Here is a 26,591-nt window from a genome sequence, read left to right on the forward strand (position 1 = left end):
GTTTATTGACTTTTTTTTATTATTATAAAATTTAAAACAATAAAAAAGATAAGCAATCAATAACAAAAAGCACAGCATGCACAATATGCACAAATGACATATGGAGTAACAAGTTTAAGAAGCTTAAAAAATAGAAATGAAGAGAAGATTCTGAAAATTCATTTATGTTGTTTATATGATTTCAATGAAGGGGAAACACATTTCACAATAATAACATAAAAACCTACACAATTCTAGTTATAGGTATTATCGCAAATGCAATAATTACTACCTGTTTATAATTAGATTGCACTAACAGAAAAGCCCAATAAATGGGGGACTGCAAATTGTTTTTTTGTTTTATGGTAGTGACCTCCAGTTTTGATATCATATACTTGGAATTCGGGAATGCTTTTGATACTGTTGCACGTAAAAGACTGCATTAAAAATTGGATTAATGTAGCATTAAGGGCAAGTTACTGTTCTGGATAAAGGGATGGTTGAGTGGGAGAAGAAGAACTGGTTATTAATGGACACTGTTCTTAATGGATGGATGTTATTAGAGGAGTCACCCAAGGTTCTTTGTTTCACCATTGTTTTCTCTATTTATTAATGATACTGCTGAAGGTATATCAGGCTCCACGACAACAGATGGAAGTTTCTTCTGATTATCAATGACCTGCTGGCTAAAGGCAAATTTTGGCACATCTATTCTACAATTGTCTTTCCTCAGTTTGAATTTATGTTCCCTCAGATGAGTAATCTGAGCAAGAGGAAGAATCCATCAGCATTGAGCTTGCTCAAACCATTCAAGGCCTTATACACCTCAATTAGATCACCTCGCAGATGCCTAGTCTCCAGACACTGCAATTTGCAGAAATTATGCCTTTCTTGGTAACATCAACCCTTTGTTCCACTCACCAATTTTATTACCCTTCTCTGTACTCGTTCCAGCAGCTCTACATCCATTCCTAAAATGAGGCCTCAAGACGTATATGCAGTACTCAAGGTGTGGCCTGACCATTGCCTTATACAATGGGACAATCACCTCCTTATCCCTGCCAGCAAAATTCCTGTATATCATTGACAAGTCACCATGAAGTACTCTTGCTGCCTCTACCCTGGTTTGAAAACTTCAATCTGACTGCACAATTACCCCCAGGACCTTTTCATTCTCCACTACCCTGAGTATAATACCGCTCAGTTGGTATGTTACTCTGAGTTTACTGCTACCCATATGCAGTACCTTACATTTGTCAATTTTAAACTTCAGTTGCCACCTCTCAGACCATTTGTAGATACTGTTGCAAGAGTGTATTATCATTACTGTCATTAACAACCCTGCCTACCTTCGTATTGTCTGCAAACTTAGACATTAACTCTGATATAACGGCTCCTCCGTAGCCAGGTGGGAAGGAGCAGCAGTGCGTAACATACGCTTCTTGATTAGACCGGGGTTCGAGCCCATCACCACCAAATACGGAGGATGTGGAAAGGTCAGGGAATGACCACCGCATATCCCGGAGCAACATGGCCTTAGTTGCTAATGCTCCAAAAAACTAAACCAACCAACCAACCAACCAAACCTGATATACCTTCATCAATATCATTGATAAATAGAGAAAAACAATGGGCCCAACACCGAACTTTGTGGGACTCCACTGATAACATTACTCCACGAAGAGCAGTGTCCATTGATTACCATTCTCTGTCTTCTCCCACTCAACCATTCTTTTATCCATTGTAGCAACTTGCCCCTAATGCCATACTGTTCCAGTTTGTACAGTAGTCTTCCGCAACAGTATCAAAAGCTTTCCTAAAATCCAAGTATATGATATCAGAATTATTTTTTTGCATCCAGTTCCTTCGTGACCATATCATAGTATGCAATCAGATTTGTTAGCCTAAATTTCCCCTTAACACACCTATGCTATGTCTGAACTATAACTGCAGCCTTGTCTAGATGATCCTGCATTGCTTCTTTATGCTTCTTTATGCTTCTTTATGATTAGTAGTTATAATATATAGTTAATGGACCTGGGCTTTGGCACTCAGGGTGGGTAACACAAACTATATTCTGGCTAAGGTCATATACAAATAATCAAAATGAATTGTTATTTCAAACATTTCAAGTTATTTCTTACATATTTTTTAAAAATTATTATTATTTATTTTTTTTAATTTTTAAAGGTTTTTAAAAAAAATGTATTATTTATCTGTTGACACTTTTACACCAGTGACTCCATTATTTTCTCTTTTATAGAAGTTAAACTAACAGGTCTGTAATTACCTGTTAACTCGTGTAACTCTTTGATCCCCTTTGTGAATTGGGAACACCTTTGCACATCTCCAGTCCATGTGGACCTCCCCCGAGTCCAAAGGAACATTCATAATTATGACTATGGGTTTTCTTACTTCCTTTGCTGCTTCCTTTAATATAACCGATAGATTCCATCCATCCCAGGTGCCTTTCTTATGTTCAATTTCTCTTCCCCTTTGCTTTCAGTTATTACAAAATTATTTAACTCCCTGCAAGAGATTGATAAGCTTCTGGTCTCCACTTCCCTACAGATTTCCTCGTGTGATTTAGATGCAAAATACTCATTCAGGTTCATCAACAATCGAACCGTCAATGTCAATGGACCAATATGATTCATCCCATTCATTCTAACAGCATCATTCCCCCCTTCTTTCCTTCCTTTTTCTAGAATTTACATAAGTAAAGAAGTCTTTACTGTTTTCTTTGCATCCTCTGCCAAAGATTTCTTGTAATCTGCCTTTGCTTGCCTAATGTCCTTTGCGACTTGATTACAGACTACCTTATATCTACCATAGGCATCTGTGTTTCCTGATTTATATGCATCCCATGCATTTTTTCTATGCCACATGTCTCATTAGTTCGTGTGACATCCATTTAGGCCTAAACCTTGAACAGTATTTCTTAGTTGGTATGAAAAGCCTAGTAGCTTCCAAGATCAATTCCTTGAATGCTTTCCATTTAGAATTTGCTGTTGGTAACATCATCAGTTGGTCCCACTGTATAGAGTTTTTTAAAAATATCTGAGACCACCGTAATCACCTTTATTAGAACAAAAACCCTTCCCTTTACCCCTGATGGTAGTCATGTCTAAGTAAATCATACATCAATACACTGTGATCACAGCCACCTAGTGGTTCCTTTATCTGCATATTCTTAATGTATGAAGAGTCACTGCTGCTTATCAGATAAAGAGTATTATTCCCTCTTGAACATGCTGTTGTAGAAAACAATCATCCAATAAATAAATCCACAAAAGTCTTGCTAGTGTGTGAATGACCACTCAACAAGTTCCAGTCTATATCCGGGAAGTTAAAATCCCCCATTAAAAGACAGTCTGATTTATTGGCCCACTCTATTTCTCTGTACAGGTGTTTGTTGCACTCATCCTAATGTTGCACATTAGGCCTATAACACACTCCTACTCTAATTTTTGCTTTCCCAGTGCTTATGTCATACCAAACTGACACAACGTTGTACTGTCCATCTATGTCAACTGGCTGCACTTCCTTAGATTTTGTGTTTCTTAACTAAAAGCGTCATTCCTCCTACCTTTCTATCTTGTGTGTATCCTTGCTGTACACATTGTATTGCCAAAATTCCAAATCTGCATTCTATGTGACACCATGTCTCTGATATCCCAACAACATCAGCCTTTGATGTCTTCACCCGCACCTCAAATTCATCAAATTTATTTACTGTACTCCTAGCATTGGTGTACATGCAAGTATACATGCGCTTTTAGTTACCGTAATACAACCCATGTATTTATTTGTTCCACGATGACTCCCAGCAGTCCTTGAAATCCCAAGTACCTTGCTTTCCAGGCTGCTGCTCATTCCAATAGAAGCAGTGCAAGAATCACTTTCACCTCTGCCTGTGGCTACTGTTAATTTATTAGTCTGTAAATCTCCCCTCCCAAGCTAGCAGTTTTCCCACCTACCTAACACTGCTTCAATAGCATAGGCACGTACTTTGCACCCTTTCTAGTTAAGTGTATCCCATCCCTGTAGAAACAATCTCTCTTTTTAATAATCACAGACAATGTTGAGAAAAATTTTACCCCATGAGCCTTGGACAGTCTCTCCAGGGCCAAATTGATTGACAAGTCCTCATCATATGCTCCCTACTATCATGTCTGGGCAGAATTGCAGAAACTTTCCAATTTAACTCTTAACTCACGACTTTTTTTTTTTTTCAACATTGACCTGTACTTTTAAGTAAGTCCACAGATCTACTCTTAATGTCGTTAGTGCCAATGTGTACAACATGATCACCCTTTGTGCCCTTAAAAGATGACATCTGCTCTTCAACATCATCAACTTTTGCACTGGAAGACATACCATGGTCCTATTCCACCTATTCTTTTTGCACAATATATTTCTGTCTCCCTGACAGTAGAGTCACTGACAATAACTAGTTCCTGTGGGCCAGCACATTCTGCCCTGAAGGCTGCCGCTATGCTATGTTGCCTGATGCACAAGAGTGAGCTCTGGCATTGAGTTGGGCAGCTGAAAGTTTTATAGCTCCCCATTTCAGTTCCTTCGAGGGCATCTAAACTACTCTTTAAGCTTTCATAGATGCCCATCAGAATGCCGAGTTGGCACCTAATTTCTTGATACTCTGTGCAACTGGTACACATAAAGACATCCTCCTTGTCTATATCATGTCCTGTTTCAGAAAGGCCATAAACATTTTTCAAGTTGCACATTTTTTTAGGCTGTGATGTGTTATAGAAATGCCCCTTTGGTTCTCTCTCTCTCTCAAGCCACAGCACTCCTTTTACTTTGTGTATGTTGCTTAGCTGCTCTAGTCTGGGGCAGGATTTCCATTTAAATATAATGTAATTAATTAACAGTGAAAATTGATAAGGTTAATAAATTTAATTGATTAATTTACTTACTATGCAATATTGACTATACAATACTATACTAAGCTAATGCAGTAATACATATTCCACTATATAGTTTTACCTTAGCTATCAAGTTTGAGTTATACGTTGTCAAGTTACGCTATACTGTAACGATCACAATGTTAAATTAGTTATAATCTTAGCTAAATACAAAAGATATATGCCCAAAAATTGATTAAAACCTTTAAAATACTTATTTATTACAATTAAAAACCTACTATTCTGCACTACTGGTTAAGCTATGATATTCCCACCAAAGTACCAATAAAATAGCGGTATGAGTAGTGCATTGTAACTTACAAAATCACTAGCTAAGTTTAAAAAATAAGCTAATGGACGCTACTAAGCCTATTTAATCTATTTGTAAAACACAAATTAATAGGTTAACTAATCAAAAATACAAAAAAATTTCAAAGAAAACTTATCCGTGTGCAGCAGCTCCAGAAGTCCACTTCTTCTCACCTATAGTCTTGTTCCCACAATGGCTGGAGGATAAATGTGCAGACATTTACCTCCAGCCAGCAAGTGATTGATTGCTGTAACAAACTTCCATTTGTTGTTCTGGAATGGGAAGTTTGAATAAATTGAAGAGAGAACTATAGAAATTATTAGAAGTAATGGACAGGTGATGTGGGAGGGGTTTTTTTTTTTTTTTTTGCTGATTGTAAGCTTGCTTTCTTTGAATCGTATGCCACTTCTGCTACTCCTAATAACAATAATATGCGCATATACATACATACAGATGGTGGACAAAATAATAGAAACACCCATAATAAAAGTTAAAAGTATCTCAAAATATATAAAAGCAATACAGCTCAATCCTTCCTACTTTAATACTATTTGAAAAATATAAAAGATTTAATTCATACCTTTTCATAGGAAGTTCTTCAGCCTGACACTCACATCAAATTAATACATTATATGAAACTAAATTTATGACAAAATGTTATGATTTAAAATTGTTAATATATACGGGTTTCTTAAAAATAATCCTGTATTCAATTTCCATAATCTACTCACTACCAAAAGGAAGAGCAAAGCGAAGTTGATGTACATCAACCCACCACAAACTAAACTGCCCAGCAATAATGGACAGGAAATTGAACACAATTGTCAAATTTACTAAAATATTTTAGACAAAACTTCTTAATAAGGGACAAAGTTATTTCAGGATGGTCCATGCACACAAGAAGTAAAGTGACACTTAACAATCTCTACTCTCTTTTATACTAATAATAAAATTCAATTTAGTGTACTGCGACGAGATTATTTTTATTAACCAATGTAAATAATGTTATTTACACAAGAGTGTAAAAAAAAGTCCACGAGTCCAAAATCGTGTATGGTCTACGTACATTTATAGCGTTAGGGTTTAACTTCATTTCAAGTGTTTCAGCTATTAGGAGTTTTGTATATTCATATTGTGTATTAATTACTTTAGCCTCATTAAAAAGAAACATATGATTCTCATGGGTGGCATGAAGGGAAAGTTCAGACGCACCTGTTCTTTTTGCCCTTACGGATGCCTGGTGTTGTAGTTGCATTGAAAGATAATTTTGGGTAGAACCAATATAAAAAGAGTTACATTCCCCACATGCAATGTTATAGATTATGTTGGTACGTTCCATATTAACAACTGTAGTTTTCATCCTCATTTTGGCGCCTACGTAGCCAGGTGGGAAGGAGCAGCACATGCTTCTTGATTAGACCGGGGTTCGAGCCCGTCACCACCAAATACGGAGGATGCGAAAAGGTCAGGGAATGACCACCGCATATCCCGGAGCAATATGGCTTTAGTTGCTAATGCTCCTAAAAACCAAATAACAAACTAACAAACTTCCTCATCTTCAATACTGTGGAGTTTACTTATGGGTTGCGCAACAGTTTTAAATTCCGTGTTTTTAAAAATAGTTATGAATTGTTTATACCATTGTTGTACGTAAGGAACTTTAATAAAATATTTTTGTATAATGTTTTTATTATTAAGTGAAATTTTGTGAAACTGATTCTAAATTTTGTTTTGCCTGTTGTTGAATATTCTCTATTGTACCTAATGTATATCACCTGTTCAAAAATCTTGTAGAGTTCCTTAAGTTCATTATTTAGAGATTCCTGTGTAGAACTATATTTGTAAGCATTATAGAATTGATTAAAAATGATACTACTTTTGTACGTAAAAGGGTGATAACTTCAATGTAAAAATTTTCCTGTTTGTTGGGTTGAGGTATATTTTAAATTGTATGTTATCGTTGACCTTAGTTATGTAAAATTAAGAAAATTTATAGATTTCTATCCCGGTTTTTCACCTTCTAAAGTGAACTTAAGTCTCGTATGAATTTTGTTAAACGAATCCATGAGATTAATTACAATATCTTTATGAGAAATGACCAGGATATCATCAAGGTACCTACCATAAAATGTTAAGTTTGGAATTAACGGAAATGAACAATTTAAATGTAGTTGTTCAATTTTGTTGAGGTAAATTTCCATGACAAGGCCACTCGAAGTTAAAAGTATGCATTAATATGGTATTGGGCCATCCTTTGCTTTTAAATCAGCCTGTATTCTATGTGGAATAAATTTGAATAAATCTTTGAACTGTCTTAAGAGGAATATTGGACTTTTTTTTTCATGGAAGAAGGTTCCAAACTCCTTGAGTGATGAAATTGGAGGTAATCTGCTTTTTATTCTCCTCTACAAATATGCCCCAATAGCATTTAATGGCTCAATAGCATTTAAGTCTGGTGATTGAGCAGGCCCTGGGAGATGCCAAGCCAGCCCGTTTCGTGTTCCTCAAACCAAGATTGGACATATCTGGCTGCATCTTGAAACATGCCATTGTTTGTGGGAAATAATGTTTGTTCCTGGTGTGATCCTGGTCACTCAGTAATTTGCCCATTAGGATGATGCTAGGACCTAATGAATACCAAGATATTGCTGCCCAAACTAATGGTGAAACTCCTCTGTGTTTGTTAGTTGGCACAAGAGACAGTCAGGATGATGCCCTTCCTTTGATATTTGTCAAACAAACTCTCACTGATAGTTGAAAAAGTGTAAATGATTTGTCTAAAAGTATGACATATTTCCAGCCATTAAGTGTGAATGATGATTTGTCTGAATGTATGACATGTTTTAAATGATCAAGTGTCCAGTGTTTATGCTCTGTTGCTTCCTCTTACTAGCATTACCATCAGTAACGAGTGGCTTAGCAGTCTCTGCCATAATTTTTTTCAACTTTATGAAACTCTCTCTGAACTGATTTGCTAGCAGCTGTTGCAAAAACTACTTTCATATCAGTTGTTTCCATTATTTTGCCCTCCCTTTCACTCTTGCACATGCACATACACACACTATTCTACCATTAATATCCAGACACCCCTTCATTGTTAGTTGGACACACTTACCCAAGCACCATGTATAAGACAAGTATGCTCATGGGCCTTTGAGGATGCAGTAGTACGATTGTGAATGAAAGGTGCTATGATTGACTGAGTTAAGACTTCTAGCATGAAATAATTTGGTGGCATTAAGCAGTTGGTTTGTATGTGACATTTCTAAATGGCACTGCAGATCCCTAGGTTGACAATTGGTGATGTGATCTGCAAATGGAAGTGGACTGGTGCAGAAACTGCCATGAAAGACCCGGAAAACCTCTGAAGCTGACGGAATGCAACAACAGAAGAGTTCTGCAAAGAATTGTCTGCTCAGAAGGCAGATTGACATTGTTGCAGTGCATGCAGCCCCCTCAGTGAGATGATTCAGACAGATATCAACACCACTGCAGTGTGAAAGATGCTTTATGACGTGGGTTGTGCAGCCATCCACACACTACTAATCACCCTGACTAATGTCAAATGTCATGTAGCTTGGTTTAAGGCCTTGACCCGTAGACAAGTGAAAAGCTGTGCTTTGGAGTGATTGGCCAGTTTGATAGTAACATCATGATGGTCTGGAGTTGGTTTGTCCTGGAATTGGAGTGTTTTTAGACAAAACCAGGTATGCTGAGGTCCCTATGGATGCCCTGAGCAATGATGCATTGCCTACATTGTGGCAACACATTTGACAAAGCCTGTATCAGCAGGACAACACCCTGTCATACTGCTCATATTATAACATACTAGTTTGAGGACATGGTGTGCATACTATGGGGCACGACTCCCAGAGGGGGTCGTGGTAATTTTTAAATAAAATTAGTTATTGTGTACATAAAAGCTAAAAAACCTGTTGTTAAAATTACTTTTTCAATACTGTAGGTGTAGAGACCTTACCTTGAACGAAATCTGAGATACAAATAACCCTATTGCCACTCTTTATTTTTTAGGGTGGTTTCACATGTGATTTAGGTGGTTTTCTTACTTATTGTCATTGTGGGTAATACACCTTAATTTGCCCACTGGCTATGGATACACAGAAAGCAGCTGACTAATGTGACTTCTCCATGTGTATTAATATTTCTCAGTACTGCTCAATTGCTGAACCATAATCCCTTTAGCTCTTAATTCATTCTTCCTACAGCAAAAATTTCTGAAATTGCCCTAAGGCCAGAGGTGCAAATATGCGGTGGCAGTAAAATAGCAAGTCTGTTGCACGCATGCTTTATTCTGCTTCGTAATTCAGTGCTTTCATGTCAACTTGGATGTGTTTTTCATCCTTCTGCTACTTTTTATACTATCATTATTTTTAAGAAGAAAAAAACTTATTTTTATATATTTTACCGTGGACAATTGGGTAATTAGAACAAAACAGTTGAGGAGTGACGACAATAATGTTGATACAGATACTTCAGAAGCTGAAAGGGTAAAATGTATCATGTGAAAATTTGGACACTAATGTTATTTCAAGTGTAGTGCAACCGCCAATTTCTGGTAGAGAGCGATCATATTCCAAATCAAAAAGAATGAAAAAGAATGGAAAATACCAAGAAGAATTTATGAAGTACGGCTTTACTTACAGTGTTGTTGATGATGAGCAACATCCTTTGTGCATAATATGTTACAAAAAACTGGCTAACGAAAGCATGAAATCTATTAAATGAAAAAAATACTTACATACAAAACATCCAGAGATAATGAAAAATACTGAATGCCTTTCAAAAGACATGCCAATGCCATACAAGGTCTGAAATCTTTCAAGAAGAAACATACGGCAGTTTCCTGTAAAGCTGTAAGAGCATCATCGTTGGAAGTTTCATATTTAATAGGAAAAAATTTGAAATCACTTACTATTGCTGAATCTCTTGTTTTTCTTGCTGCTATAAAAATAATTTAAATTATGCATGGAGAAAAGTACAGCAATGATTTAAAAACTATTCCTCTGTCCAGAGACAGTCTCGCAGACAATGTAGAATTCAGTTTATTAAATCGACTGAGAGAAAGTCTAATTTTTGCAATACGGTTAGATGAATTCACAGATGTTGAAAACCTTGCTCAACTTATTGTATATGTCAGATACTGCTACGAGGGAAATATTTTAGTGAATTTTCTATTTTGCAAAGCTTTGAAAGGAAGAATGATGGGCGAGAAGATTTTTGATGTTATAAATATATTCTTTCAAACAAATAATTTAACATGGAACAACTGCTTTGCGATTTGTACTGATGCATTAACAGGAGAAAATAAAGGTTTAAATGGCAAAGTAAAGGAAATTGCTCCAAATATAGTTTTGAAACATTGCATTATACAGTACATTGGGATTATACAGTACATTAGTAGCAAAGGAAATGCAAACTGATTTGCACACAGTTTCGAAAGATGCGATAAGTGTGACCAAGTTTATTAAGAAGTAGAAGCTTAAATAGCAAACTTTTCACAATGCTTTGTAATGAAATGGGATGAAATGCTTCTTTTATATATGAAAGTGAGGTGGTTGTCCAGTAGTAAAGTGATGGGAAGTGTTTTTGACCTCAAAAATGAAGTATTATTGTTTTTATCGGATAAAAATCAGAACCTTGCTCAATTGTTTACAAATCCAAAATGGTTGGAAAACTTAACTCCTTTGCTGATATATTTGAAAAATTTAATGATTTAAATTTAAGTCTTCAAGGACAGGGAACAAATATATTAATACTCAGTGATAAAATAAAACTTCCAAAGGGAAGTTTAATCTTTAGAAAACTGAATTTGAGCATAATAATAACTGAAATGTTCCCATACTTTTCTGATTTTGTTATAATATTGACATTTTGAAATTTAGTGATATCATTGCCACCCACCTAACAACGCTAATTAAGAATTTTTTCAAATGATTTAATATATCTCTAGAAAAAAAGTTGTATTGCATTCGTGATCCCTCTGCTTTTGATATTTCTTCATTCCCGAAGTTACTGTTGAGCAAAAGGAAGATCTTATTGACCTGTCATCTGATGAAGCGTTACGTGCTCTTTTCAAGACTACTTGGGAAAACATTTTGGCTTCCTCTTCGAGATAAGTATCCAGAATTATTGAAAATGGCGATACAAACATTGTTACCTTTTGGGTCTACATATTTATGTGAGGTTGGTTTTCAAAATTAAGAGCTATAAAAACAAAAAAGCTTCCAGACTTGATCCAGAAGATGACATGAGATTAGTAATTTCAAACATTGCTCCAAATATGGACTAAATATTATCAGTTATCCAGGCTCGTCGTTTTCATTAATGATTTTGTTAATTTTTTTATTGTTTTGTAATCTTAATTGAAGAATAAGAATTTGATTTGTTTTTGCTATATTCAATTAAAATATTAAACGATTATTTTAATGTGTTAATTAAAATGGAAACAAGTTTTTTTTCCCTTCTCAGTACTCGAATAAAATTTTCTACTACATAATTTATAAAATGCCATTTTTCTTCTCTAAAAATCTAGTCATCCTACCTCGGGGTTTACATTGAGAGGGTTGCGTCAGTTTTATATTGAATAAAGGGGATTGCGAGTGAAATAAGTTTGCGTGCCATTGGACTAGCATGTCCAGACCCCCCCCGAAAAAAAAAAAAAAAATAAATAAAAAAAAACCTGAACTGGTCACTGCATCAAAAGCCGAATGTCATGAAATATTGGAGGACATTTAAAAAAAAAAAAAAAAAACTGATGAAGTGTTCCACAGAGACTAGAGGCTATCATAAAACTTATAACTTGTGCTGAAGGTTTCAGCACACGTTATTAGTTTTTCTGTAAATAAAGCTTTTTTGTAGATATGCAGGTGTCTGCATATTAATGGTAGAGCACACATTTTGAAAGTTTTTTCCAATGCACAATCAATAAATTATATCTGTACGTACAGACAAGCTGCCATCCATCAACACTTTGTTTATAGGTAATAGTATTACCTGTCTTTATATTTATAATAGTTTTGAAAATTGTCAAAAAAGGCATGCCTGTATCACTTATTTAATATATTGATAAAAGTAATCTGAACATATTTCAGTAATCTGAACATACAAGTAATCTGAAAATATTTCTAATTATATCAGTAGCCATTTATTTCATTTGTGATATTTCTTTCTCTTCGGTATCTAGGGGTATATAAAATTCAAACTTGAAGATAGAACTGACCAAGAAAGATACCTAAAAACATTTTATGACCTTTATGCTAAGTATGTATTAAAAGTATTATCCAGATTATGTAGTGTATAATGATTATATTAATTTTAAATATAGTTGGAATCACAAGTGAAAAATAAAAATATATTCTAATTTAAAATATTTCTTTTACAGTAAGTTGCTTTAAATCAAGAGTGGTAATGATTTGGGAGAGATGATTATATAGTAATCTCTCAGTTGATGAAATTTAATCTGATAAAACAGTAATTTTGACACTATGAATTCAAGTTATACTGAAAGCCATATATATTAGCATTAGTAGAGGCATTTGATGCAAGAAAGCAAGCTTATGCAGCATCAGCCAAAAAAAAAAAAAAAATAAAGTAAAATAAATAAATAAAAAATTACCACTTCCACTTCACCCCTCTGTTCGTTCGAAATACCTGTCCAGCTGAGCCTTAAACTTATTTAGGCTATCAACTTCCACGACAAGGGATGGAAGTCTGTTCCACCTACCAACCACCCGCTGGCTAAAGGCAAATTTCCGCACATCTATCCTACATCTGTCTTTCCTCAATTTGAACTTATGCCCTCTCAGGTGATTATTCTGAGCAAGAGGAAGAATCCCATCAGCATTGAGCATGCTCAAACCATTCAAGGCTTTGTACACCTCTATCAGATCACCTCGCTGGTGCCTAGTCTCTAGACACTGTAATTTGCAAAACTTAAGCCTTTCTTCGTAAGAGCACCCCTTTGTTCCATTCACTAATCTTGTTGCTCTTCTCTGTACTCGTTCCAGCAGCTCTACATCATTCTTGAAATGAGGCCTACAGGCCTGTATACAGTACTCTAGGTGTGGCCTGACCATTGCCTTATACAAGGGAATAATCACCTCCTTATCCCTGCTAGAAAAATTCCTATATATCATTGACAATATACCATGAGCTACTCTTGCAGCCCGTCTGCACTGCTCAGAGAACTTCATATCTGCCTGCACAACCACCCCCAAGTCCCTTTCATTCTGTACCACTGTCAGTGTAGTACCACAGAGTTGATACGTTGCTCTGGGGTTGCTGTTTCCTATATGTAGTACTTTACATTTGTCAATGTTAAACTTCATTTGCCACCTCTCAGCCCATCTGCTCAACCTTTCCAGATCCTGTTGCAGCAGCATAGTGTCAGTAGTGTCCTTGACAACCCTGCCAACCTTCGTATCGTCTGCAAACTTGGACATTAAGCTTGATATACCATCATCAATATCATTTATAAATACAGAAAACAATAAAGGACCCAATACTGAACCCTGAGGGACTCCACTAATAACATTAGTCCACGATTAGCAGTGTCCATTGATTACCACTCTGTCTTCTCCCCCCCCCCCTCAACCACCCCTTTATCCATAGCAGCAATTTGCCTCCAATGCCACACTGCTCCAATTTGTGCAGCAGTCTTCCATGTGCAACAGTATCAAAAGCCTTTCTAAGATCCAAGTATATAATATCAAAGTTATTCTCTGCATCCAGTTCTTTTGTGACTGCATCATAGTATCCAATCAAATTGGTCAGGCGAGACTTCCCCTTAACAAAATCATGCTGTGTCCGAGCTATAACTGAAGTCTTGTCTAGATGATCCTGCACTGCTTCTTTAACCAGTGCCTCCATTAATTTTCCGGGAACAGAAGTTAAACTTACAGGTCTATAATTACTTGTGTCAGCCTTTGATCCTCCCTTGTGAATTGGGGTCGCATTTGCACATCTCCAGTCCATGGGTACCTCCCCTGAGTCCAAGGAAGCTCTCATAATTATAGCTAAGGGTTTGCTTACTTCCTTTGCTGCCTCCTTTAATATAACTGGATAGATCCCATCCAGCCCAGGTGCCTTTCTTGTGTTTATACTCAACAATTTCTCCTCCACTTTACTCTCAGTTATTACAAGATTCTCTAGCTTACTGCTAGAGTTGAATACACCTTTGGCATTCCCCTCGCCGAATAACTCCTCATGTGTGAATGTCGATGCAAAATATTCATTTAGTTTGTTAGCCACCTGTTTATATATTATAAACTTCTTTAACATCCACAAGATGGCATCTTTCAAAAGTAAAAATGAATGAAAATGAAATACTTTCTCAAGACTTGTGTGTTTAATGCACACGTATAGTTGGTATCGTTCAGTTTTTTTTGTTTTTTTTCCCAGCAAGTGACCTCTATCTTTTCTCTCATTATAGTGAATTTAGGAATTCCTTATGTACCACAATTTGAAGACTTAATTTTAAAATAGCAAAAAGCTATTTCTAAATTTTGTTCCAGATTAGGGTAAAAATGCAGGAGAAACCTATGAAATGTTGAAAATAGCATTTCAGAGAAATGCTGAATGTCATGAAGACTTTTTTTTTTTTTTTTTTTTTCAGTGGTTTTCAGTGGTTTTGCAAAGTGTAAAGGGCCGCTTGTCTGTTGAAGATGATCCTTGCTCTGGCTGCCCTAAAACTTCAGAAACTAGTGATTCAATTGCTTGTCTTCATGATCTGCTCAGGAGTAACTGATGTTTAATTATCCACAAAGGTGCTAGTGAAATTGGTATTTCTTATGTGACATGTAAATCGATTTTAACATAAGATTTGGGAATGTGACAAATTCAGCTGAAAAAGTGTTGAGTTCTTGCATGTCTAGAACTTCATCAGCATGCTTTCTGCTAACCCTCAACTTGGTTTCTTCCATCATTACTGGTGATGACTTGTGGTTGTGTGGTTGTGACCCAGAAACAAAGTCTTAGTTCCTTCAGTGAAAGACAGTTTTCTCCAAGGCCTAAAAAACAAGACAATCTCAATCAAATTCAAAGATCTTGCTTATCATTTTTTTAAACTTAAGGGCATTGTTCATTATGAATTTGCCCCATTTGGTTAAACAGTGAACCAGGAATACTGGTTCACTGTTTCACTACAATCACCATAGAACTGTTCCGAGAAACAGCTAGAAAGGTGGATTCCAGGAAGTGGTGCTGTTTGTATCATGACAACATCCTGGCACACTACTTGCATAGCAATCCATTACTGTGGTCCCCATCTGTCATGCTCACCTGATTTAGTTCCCTCTAGTGTTGTGTGTGTGTGTGTGTGTGTGTGTGTGTGTGTGTGTGTGTGTGTGTGTGTGTGTGTGTGTGTGTGTGTGTGTGTGTGTTCCAAGCTTGTCCCTTGAAAAGACAGAGATTTACAATGAGGAAATTTTTCAGAATGCAACACAGGATCTAGTAGCAATTCCAAAAGAAGCCTATCAGGAATGGTTCCAGAAGTTGCAGAAGTATTGGAATCACTGTACACTAGACCCTCCATGTGTGCGAGATCTATGTACAAGAATTATTGGCTAAGGTAAAGAAAGCCTGCACGAGAAGCAGGCAAAAGTTCGATGAAATTTACCTGTAAAAATACTTTGTCGTAATGGCATTTGTATTGTTGCTTGCTTAGTAAACAGACGGTGGGTGTTATCATTCGGGAGTAGAAGTTGAATCCCATTTGAGCTTGAAACCCTCCTGAAGTGGGGGGGTTCTTTAGAATCACTAATTGATTTAACTAATTGAATCATGAACAGAGTCATATTGGAAGTTCTGGTGTCCTAAAAAATGTTCATAATGTAGCTTCACCGGTAAACTTTTTTTCAAAGCTTGCTGTACTTCTCATGTGGGCTTCCTTTGCCTTTTTTTTTTTTTTTCTCTTAATTAACAATTTATCCACTAGTCCACCAGTGATTCTAAAGAAAAAAGGTCAGGTTTCAATCTTCCATGGGATTCAATTTCTACTCCTAACCAATAACACCCACTGTCTGTTTACCGAGCGAGCAACAATACAAATGCCGTTATGGGAAAGTACTTTTACCGGTAAATTTCATTGAACTTTTGCATGCTTCTCGTGCAGGCTTTCTTTACCTTCGCTGAATTATTTTTAGATACCTATATTTTTTGTACGTGAAGCCAAATTTAGATACACATGAATTTTATATTAAAAATGGCAAATAAAAAAATTGTCCACACAGTGTAAATTATCGCATACTGCTCTTTCAAAATATGTATGTGATGCTGCAAACCTGCTGCGCTTTGCGACTTCTAGTGGGCAGTTGAATGAAAAACAAGGCATTATGTACTTGTTTGGTCTGCTGGTTTGCAAACAATGTCAAGTTTTTAAGAGTTTTAAAAATGGTCATTAAAATTTTCATGAACGGTCTAGTCTAGTCATAAAAACCAAATAACAACAAACAAGAGAACATAAACTTAAATTGAAAAAGGATGACTGTAGGATAAATGTATGAAAATTTGCTTTCATCTAGAGAGTGTTTGTACAAAGTAAAGGCAATACCAACACTATTTCTGAAACATGGATACTGAAACAAAGAAACATTAATAGAATACAAGCTGCAGAAATGAAATTTTTAAGATATGTTAAAGGATGTACAAAAATTAGATAAAATACCAAACGTAAATATTAGAATGGAATTAAAGATTTATTCAATTAATGGAAAAATTATAGAATATAGACAAAGATGGAAAGAACATGTAGAAAGAATGGAAGATAATAGATTCCCTAAATTAGCTAATAGATTCCCTCCTTATACATATAGAGCAAAAGGAAAAAGAGACAGAGGAAGACCAAAGAAAAGATGGGCAGACCTCTTCGAGATTAGAACAGGCAGATCGCCTAATCCATGAAGGAAGATAAGTGTTTGAGTGGGTAGTTTAAATAAATTTAAGGAAGAATTAATTTATTGTTTTTTTTTTTTTTTTTTGTTGTAAGCTGTATAAGCTTGCTTCCTTGCATCATTTTTTGTTGCTAATATACGAATGGTTCATTGAATTGCACTGTGATTCTGTTCTAGGAGAAAAGTTTAGTGACATTGTAGTGCTAAACTATTATTCCTAATTTATCAGTAGAATAATTTCCAAAGAGCATTTGCATGTCAAATTGTGTGCAGTATTTGGCTGCACATTTATGTTAACAACTTTTTTTTACTCATGTAAAGAGACAAGCAATATATTGTTATTTATTTATATTATATGATAATAAATAATACACTATATATAATTAGATCTATAAATATTACATTTGTTTATTGCTAATTTATATATACATAAATTATATATTAATAAAACTATAAAAATAATTATAAAATAGTAATGTATTAAAAAAAATCCAAAAAAAAAAAAAAAGAGGTATATTACAAACATATCTAACATTAGTGTGCCCACATGTAGTATTCAGTTTGACATGCATGCATGCATGCCTGTGTTACAGGATGGGGGGAGAAGGGAACATGTGACACTGATGTATTGTACAGTTTTTCAACACAAAAATAAACTTGCATATCCATGTTCACATGATATATGTTGGTTAAAAGTACTAAATGTAAAGAATGGCCTAATGCAAAGATCTTTTAGGTGATTAATAGAATGTCTTTAAAGTACCGTATATGAATTAGACTGAATGGGATGATAGCATAAAAATCTGTAAAATGGCCAATAATTGCATTAGAACAATAACTGTATTTTTCTGTCAACCTCTTCTTTTTTTTTTTTTTTTTAACCCCTAAGTAAAATAAACAAAAAAAAATATATATGTATAACATGATTCATTTCAATTTCATGATTGAAAAAATAAATAAATGAGGATTTAAAATATGTCTTTAATTAAGATTTCAGTAATATGCTTGAATTTTATTACAACTAAAATATGGAATTTGATATGCAGTACATTTATCCTAAAATCTGAGATTATGTAAGAAAGAGTAAATGTGGTTTGGTGGATTACATATAAAAATGATATTGAAAATGTAATCATTGAATTGTAATTACTTTATTAATTATATTATTAGGTATTTTAATATATATTCTTACATTTATTTCATCGGAATTTTTTGTTTTTATTTTAGGACTCAAAAATTGTGCATTCAGCTGTCATCCCTTAAAATGGGCAGTGATTCAGCTTTACTTAACAAATTAACTAAAGGTATATTTGCACAATATTTAGATACATACATCATCGTAGAAAGTGCATGTTTGAAGGATAAGTGCACAGCAATACTAAGAACATATTATAATTCAAAGAAACATCAGAAGAAACAGATTCATTTTGGTGGGTAAGTTTATATATATTTTTTTTCTGTTTTTTATTTTGTATTTAATTCAGTTCAGTATCTATATACACCGATGAGCCAAAACAGCTTGTACCTGGCGAGGCATGGACACTACAAGATTTCTAAATGTGTCTTGTGGTATCTGGTACCAACACGTAACCAACAGATCTTTAATTCCTGAAAGGACTGTGGTTGAGACGTTGCAGATCGGAGTTGCTGTTCCACCACAACCCACAGATGCTCGATGGGATTGATTGATGTTTGGGGAATCTGGAGGGACCAGGGCAATACCTGGAAGTCTTCCTCATGTTCCGCAAACCAATCTTGAACAATCGTGCTGTGTGGCATGGCACATTATACATTATCCTGCTGAAAGACAACACTGCCAGAGGGGAAGACCGTTGCCACGAAAGGGTGTACTCGGTCAGCAATGATGTTTAGGTACAAAGTATGTTGAGGGTCAAACGGCACCAGGAATTTCTCCCATCTCCGCGAGTGTTCGCTGTATCGAGGGACAGTACTCTGTCAAGACCAGAGATTTAAAAGTGTGTGGATCATGTGTTGTGTAGTATGTTGTGCCCATTGTTCTTCTGGCCTATTGGCCGTCGAGCCCCTGATGAGACCCGACGTTGTCCGTACTATGCCAACGAGGAGGCTGGCCAGGTGTACCTTGAAATTTATTATACTCTGGCAGGTCCCGCCGCCTAATTTCCTGGGATTTCAGCGGCTGGGTCCTATAGGGGAAAAAAAAAAAAAAAAAAAAAAAGATAGATAATCACGGTGGTATAATTGCAAAATCGCTATTAAGTTAGTATGTGGGGTTTGTTCCCCGAAATTACCATGGGATTGTACGCTAAAATGACAAGTTCTAGAGGCCTAATGGGGCGGGCAATAATTTTGGTGCTAATTTAAATTTGGATGCGTGGGGCTTTCGCGGTGTATAGTCAAAGAGAAGGGTAGGGAGACTGAAGGCTGGGGGGAAGAAAGAGAAGTAAGGGGCCGATAGGGTAGATGGCCCCTGCAGTCAGTGGGGCATGCCCATGCCCCACCAGAGGGAAAGGGGGATGGCAGGAGGAGAAGACAGGGAGCCATCTCCCCCCCCCCCCCCCCCCCCGCCAAGGAATAGGAGTGAAAGCAGGCTGGTCAAGGTTGCCAGCCCAGATCGCCATATGGCTAGGTGGCAGCAATGTGCTGCAATCATTTCTCTGAGCCCTTGCATGGTAGTATCTGGGAAGGTTTCCGTGGTTGTGTAGACATTCTGCTGGCCTGCACGGCATGGTTGTTTACTCCAGTGGTTGAGGCTGTGGGAGCGTCCTTCTCCTTGTGAAGAGGTCCTGGGCCAGCTGCGCGAATGCCTTGTATGTGTCAACTTCAGTTATGGCGAGGTCTTCTTGATTACGGAGGTTAAGCTGTGTTCTAGTAATGAACCTGCAATAGAGGTCCACATATAGTGGGCAACTGTACATTAGGTTCTCCCACGTTTCACGTTCACCACAGAGGCAGAACGGTGTATCACTCAGTCCAAATCCTTGTAGTTTGTCTCTAATGGCCCCGTGTCCCGTCAGCAGGTAGGTGGTGTAGAGTCCTGGTGAGAGCCACGGTGGATAATTCGGGTATACCAGCCGTATGTTGGGTAGAAATTTTCTAGTTATTGCACCTTTGCTGGAGGTCTCCCAGCAGGCCTGCCAAGTTTGTTGGAGGTAAGCGGAGAGACGGCTCCTTTCTACTTTGGGATCATTTGACAGATCTATGGTGTAGTCGAGGCATGTTGCCGTTCTGCCTTTGGTCAGTTGATAGAGTAGCCCATGCTTAACAATCTCCAGGTCCAGAGGGAGGGATCCCGTTAGAGCCTGGAGTGCGTGGGTACGTGGTCTACCACCTACCTATGATGTTTAGGTAGGTGGTAGACATCAGAGTGCCTGGCCCATGGATGACTGGACCAGGATATCCCAGCAGAACATCGCCCAAAGCATGACACTGCCGCCACCGGCTTGTTTTTGTCTCACGGTGCATTCACTTCCCCAGGTAAATGACGCACACACACCTGGCCATCCACATGGTGCAACAGGAAACGTGATTCATCGGACCAGATGACCTTCTTCCAATCACTCAAGGTCCAGTTTTGATTCTCGCATGCCCATTGTACGTGCTGTCGCCGTTGGACCGTGGTTAGCATGGGCACTTGGAGCAGCCTGCGGCTACGGAGCCCCATTTTCAGCAGGGTTCGATGTACTATGTTGTGAAACATTATTCCCATCACCCACCAGCATTCAAATTACTGGCTAGTTCCTAGTTGCACCACAGTCGCCCTTCTCTTGCCACGTACCATCCGGGAGAGCCTTCACTCACCTCGAGCACCGATGAGCTGTGGTCATCCAACACCTTGCTGGTAGTACGTGGGTTTTTCCTCCTTGGACCACTTTCGGTAGGTGCTGACCATGGCTACCCCACCAGCCATGCTGTTTCGGATATGCTCTGACCCAGTTGTCTGGCCATTACAATTTGGCCTTTGTCAAACTCGCTTAAGTCTGCTGCCTTTCCCATCTGAAGAACAAGAGTAACACTGATTAACGGAGCTCAGTATCAAGTGTTTTTTATACCATGTCCCGACCCGCACATATGCCATAATTCACTTGCAGTTGCTTCGATTTACATAACGACTCGCTGATCATAACGTTTTGGCTCATCTGTGTGTGTGTGTGTGTGTGTGTGTGTGTGTGTCAGTCCGTCTAAATACACCACTGGTATGTACGTAGGTATTAGTCCTGTTTTAACCAAACAGGATTAATTAGTTTTACCAAAGCAAACTAAAGTTGACATGCAGTGTGTGCAGGATAGGAGGCATTTCTTTTTTGAGTGAGCTCAGTGAATTGAGTTTTTTTTCATTTGAATTTTTGAAGTTTTGTAAATGAATATTTATGAACATGAAATTCATAAATATTCATTTACAATATTCAAGAGAAGTAAATACTCTTAGATATTAATTTGTTCTTATTTTTACTTTATTGCTGAATGCTACAATAAAATTATTGTCAAAAATGACATCAGATTTAATTTTAAAAAATTCTGGTCACATTTTTTAAAATTCTTATTAAATTTTTAAAAAATTCATTGTTACATTTTTGATGCATTAATACCCTCTACATTTATTTATGAGTCACTTGATTCAGTTTTTCAACTTCTGAATCTAAATTCCAGTTTCAGCTTTTGTAAGCCTAAACCAGGTAACTGAAGTTAACAGGTGCAACCATTTCCTCTTCCTGCTGATTTCCAAGTTCTTCTCATGCTGCCATCAATTATAAACTATCTACAGTTAGAAATATACAGTGTCTCAAAAATACACGGCATAACTTCAGGAATGAGTTTCTCATATGTAGACAATAAAAATATTTTATATCAACATAGTTCCAGAATTGCCTGGTTCCCGAGTTACTAACCGGAATGTCTTATCTCCCACAGGCGATTTCCTTCATCATAAGGCACTGACAGAATCTGGTGGTTTTTCATTCCGACCATGTACTCAAATCAGGAGCAAGTGGATATGCACTTTATGTATGCAGGGTAATCTGCTGATGACAAGGCCTGTACCCGTTGCAGATGGTAAGGATACAGTTGGTGTTCTCGCAACGCTCTCCAAATAGTCGAACATTGAACAGCCAGTTGCATTGCTATTCTGCGTGTTCTGATTCCAGGAGTGGCATGCACAACATCCAAAATCCCCTCCTCTACTTCAGGAGTCGTAGATCTTGGTCGTCCTCTGCCGGCAGCACGAGGTGTAAAGGTCCCATGTTCACAAAGGTGGCAATGGATACCTTCAAACATTTTCCTGTTTGGACATCTTCGTTCTGGGAACCTTTCGTGGTACAAACGATGAGCCTCTAGAGCATTGCCGTCCGCCAAACCGTGCATAAAGTGCATATCCGCTTTCTCCTGATTTGAGTACATGGTCAGAATGGAAAACCACCAGATTCTGTCAGTACCTTGTGATGAAGGAAATCGCCTGCGGGAGATAAGACATTCCGGTTGATAACTCGGGAACCAAGCATTTCCGAACTATGTTGATATAAAATATTTTTATTGTCTACATATAAGGAACTCATTCCTGAAGTTATGCCGTGTATTTTTGAGACACCCTGTATATTTCTGTAGATAGTTTATAATTTATGGCAGCATGAGAAGAACTTTCCAAGTTCTTCTCATGCTTTGAGACACCCTGTAAATAAGAGATGGCATTATATACTGAAAAAATTTAAGACATTTCATGTGTAATGGCCACATTCTAAGTGATCTTCAAAATGTAGGTGTTCACACTCCCCATAGCCGAAAAATGTAGATCTTTGTATGCACTTTTGAAAGTGTTAAAGAAGTAAAGTAACTTCAGAAAAATATATATTTGGAGCATAAAGGTCAAATTGAAAGCTAGGAGTGTATGATGGGAAGGAAACAAATTGTAACATTACATTTTGAGATATTAAATAAAGTAAAGTATGGATAAAGAAGGATACATTCGGTATACTATTATTAATAAAGTGTGAAAAACATTTCCACATGTATTAAGTTATTTAACTGGATCATTTTCCAAAAAAAGCAAACTGTAAACCAAATTTAAAATGCTAATTTCCCAAGATCACTGGGTAGGTTTTAAGTAGAACTAATCTTGATTATGTCCACTTGTTCATTAGCTAGTTCATTCTTTGTAGAAGCCTCCTCTGTTGGACCAGTCTATATGAAAATAAAAAAAAAAAGAAGTAATTATTATTTGCAGTATATAAGTAATATACTAATATGAATTGAAATTTTAACGTGTAAATGGAGTTTTATTTCATTCCTCTGTTGTTGCATTATTCAGCAATTTTTATCACCAGTTGGAAAGGTTTTGCTTTTATTTAATATAAGTATGCTGTGTGTAAGTTACCTGTGAATATCTAAGATTTATGACTTACATAATAAATTTTCAGAATGCTATCAGAGTTATGATTTAAATAATAAATTTTCAAAAACAATAAATTTAAATAAATTTGCATTCTGAAAATTCTGTAAATATTAAGTTGATGGCCTCTGTAGCCGAGTGGTCAGGAGCAGGAGTGCAATAGCACACGCTCTTTGAGTAGGCCAGGGTTCAAACCCCTGACTGCTAAATATGGTCGATCTGCCAACCTGCACTGGACCAACGTGGCAGATTATGGTCCATTTCTCTCAGCATGAATTGTTGAGGAGGCTTCCATCCTGCAGTTGGTTGATAATGGCTGCAGTTTACCTTTTTTTTTTTTTTATTAAGATGATTGTATTGTACAATTTGATGCACAGGCCATAGTTAAGTATAGCTTACCTCTCAACTAATTGTGTTACAACATAGATTCAAGTTGGCTGTAGAATTAGATACCACTTATCACACTAATCAAAACTAACAAAATGCATATATAGTTCATTGAAGTAAAGAGATTAAACTATTTAATTTGACAATACTATAGCACCAAATAGTATGACTAGGTTGTTTGTATTAACTTCTGATGTAGTGAGTAATGGTTATAACAAGGAAATTTTGTCAGTCCCTTGATGCTCATTATAACCAAGTTTGACTGTATTAACTTTTGTTATTTGACTGGGGAAGACAAGTGCAGAAGGAAACTTGAATTATCAACAATTCCTCATAGGAATACTGAATGTGAGGGATATTCAAGCAAGTTTGAAAAACAAAAATCCATTCAGATCTTCTCTTTTTGATGAAACTCTGCAAAATTCTTTTTGCAGCCAAGTTTCAGCTGCAGCAGTAGCAGGGCTTGTTATAAAAAATTTTTGACTTGACATTTCTTAAGAGGGCAGAGTCTGTAAGAGTATCTTCTGTAATACTAACTTTGTATCAATATCACTGAGACTTAGGAAAAATAAAACACTAAACCATGTAAACAAATACAGAAAATTGTACTTAAGGCTGTACCCCCCCCCATGTAGGAATGAGGAATGGACTAGTTTGTGGCACTGGTGAGGGCTCAAAATCAAAAATGACTGATATAAGATTGTATTTTGCACACATAGCGATCAGCTTTTGAGTTTGCGAGGAAGAATGGGTCTGTGTTAAGATCTGACTTCAAATGTGGAATGATTGTGGGGGCATGACTTGGAATTGCCAGTATTTCTACAACAGCCAACATGATTAATTGCTTCAATTCTGTAGTGTCACATGTGGGACAGCCATTTGTAGTTGAGTATGTCTCATCTTATAACATAGTCGCAAAGCAACAGCGACCCAACTAACCATCCAGTACAACATATAGTTAGCAAGACCAATATACACATGGACTACATTAGTTCGTATAGGCTGTGGCAACGAATGGGCACCCAGTCTCACTGTGAGAGACAAGCAACTGTGCCTTGCATGGGTACATCAGCCTCAGCACTGGATCACTGACGTGGAAATCTGTCTCCTGCTTGGATGAATTCTGTTTCCAACTCTGTCATACTGATGGGCATATCCACTTTTGAAGAAAGCAACATGAGGCCATGGCACCTGGATAAACTATTGGTGATCAGCAAGACAACGTTCTATGCCACAAGGCCAGGCAAGTTGCCAACTGGTTTCCATTACAGTGAATTCTCCATTTTTCTCATGGCCACTCACTCACCTGATCTTAACCCAGTTGATCATGTTTGGGACCTACTGGAAAAGGTCATTTGATGCTATGATCATCCACCTGATAATATGTGGGCATTACTTGACATACTGTGCAATGAATAGGGGTAGCACTACCACAGGGCACCCTGCATTGCCTTGTGGAGTCTATGCCAAGACGTGTATGAACTGTATTACAGGAAAAGGTGGCCCTGCGAGGTATGAGTAGGTGCTACTAATGCAGAGCCAGCTCATTGTGTGTGTATGATATATTTATATATATATATAATTTTAATATAATATAAGCTTATGAGTTGTGAGGTAAGCCAAGTTAAGTGGCAAATAGAAAGTAAGCCAGTATGTACTATAGCAATTGAGGGGGGGGGAGCAGAGAGAAAAATAAATCGAGATAGTGTTGTAGAAGGAATGCACTCCTTAAATAATTTACAAAGAACACCAATTATAATAAAAATACCAAATAATATAAATTTACAAAAATGCCAATTAATTCAAATTTAGTGGCTCCCTTCCCCCTTGGTGTCACCAAGTTCAAATTGCATGAAATATCACTACAAACAGAAACAAAAATCAAACACAACATGACCAACAGGATGAAACATAAATAAAATAAAATGCACCAACTAAAATGTGTCTCATCTCATCAGAAGGCCACAAAGCCAACAATGGCTGGAGAGTTGCTGCATTTTGAACGTTTAACAAATCAATGTGTAGTTGACCTGACAGATACACTATTTGGTCAGAGAGATTAGAAATCAGAGTGATCTCCATCAGCATTTGACTTGTTTGAGGATATTAGAAAAACTGAAGCTGTTTGTGGAGGAGAAAGTTTCACAAATTGGAAGGTGGAAGCAGTGCACTATCATCAGTGAAACTACAGATAGGATTTCCAGCCAGCGGAAGAATTTTGTTAATATGATATGCAAAAGGAAAAGAGTTGGAGAAAGAACAGCCTTGGGAGGATACCAGCATTAGTTGAAAAATTAAAATACTACAAGGCAGCCATATAATATCAACTATAATCATTCAAAAAAAACAGTCAGAAATCCATAAGATAGAAGCTTGTTTAGAAGACTTTATGCCAAATATGATCAAAAGTCTTAGAATTGTCAAGAGCGTTACCGGACTTTTCCATCAGAATTTTCTGAAGATGAGTAACATATTCCAGTGACAATATATCTGCGGTGGATCAGTGTGGGTAAAATCCATGTTGGCAATCATTGATCAGATGGAAGGTTTCAAGATAGTGTAAGAGTTAATAGTTGCTGGATTTCTCCATTTCTTTGGAAAGAGTAGAGGTAAGTGCAGTGGGTGTGATAGTTGGCAGCATTGGATTTGTCACCCTTTTTAGGAGTGGCTGGATGTGAGCAAATTTCCATGCAGAAGGGAAAAAACCAGTAGAATAA

The 26,591-nt window shown here is 36.9% G+C and overlaps 1 protein-coding gene across 2 annotated transcripts in view; it reads left to right on the plus strand.

The window, feature by feature from the left end:
* Sec10 (Exocyst complex component Sec10) overlaps positions 1 to 26,591 on the plus strand; it is a 225,498-nt gene that overhangs the window by 106,568 nt on the left and 92,339 nt on the right. For both annotated transcript variants that reach the window (XM_090369552.1, XM_090369553.1), the window contains exons 8-9: positions 12,422 to 12,498; positions 18,354 to 18,560. In XM_090369552.1, the coding sequence (XP_090225678.1) occupies positions 12,422 to 12,498; positions 18,354 to 18,560 (284 nt within the window). The remainder of the gene's footprint in view (positions 1 to 12,421; positions 12,499 to 18,353; positions 18,561 to 26,591) is intronic.

The sequence above is a fragment of the Mastigoproctus giganteus genome, chromosome 3, assembly GCF_048544385.1.
Source record: "Mastigoproctus giganteus isolate SK-2022 chromosome 3, ASM4854438v1, whole genome shotgun sequence".
Lineage (NCBI taxonomy): Eukaryota > Metazoa > Arthropoda > Arachnida > Uropygi > Thelyphonidae > Mastigoproctus > Mastigoproctus giganteus.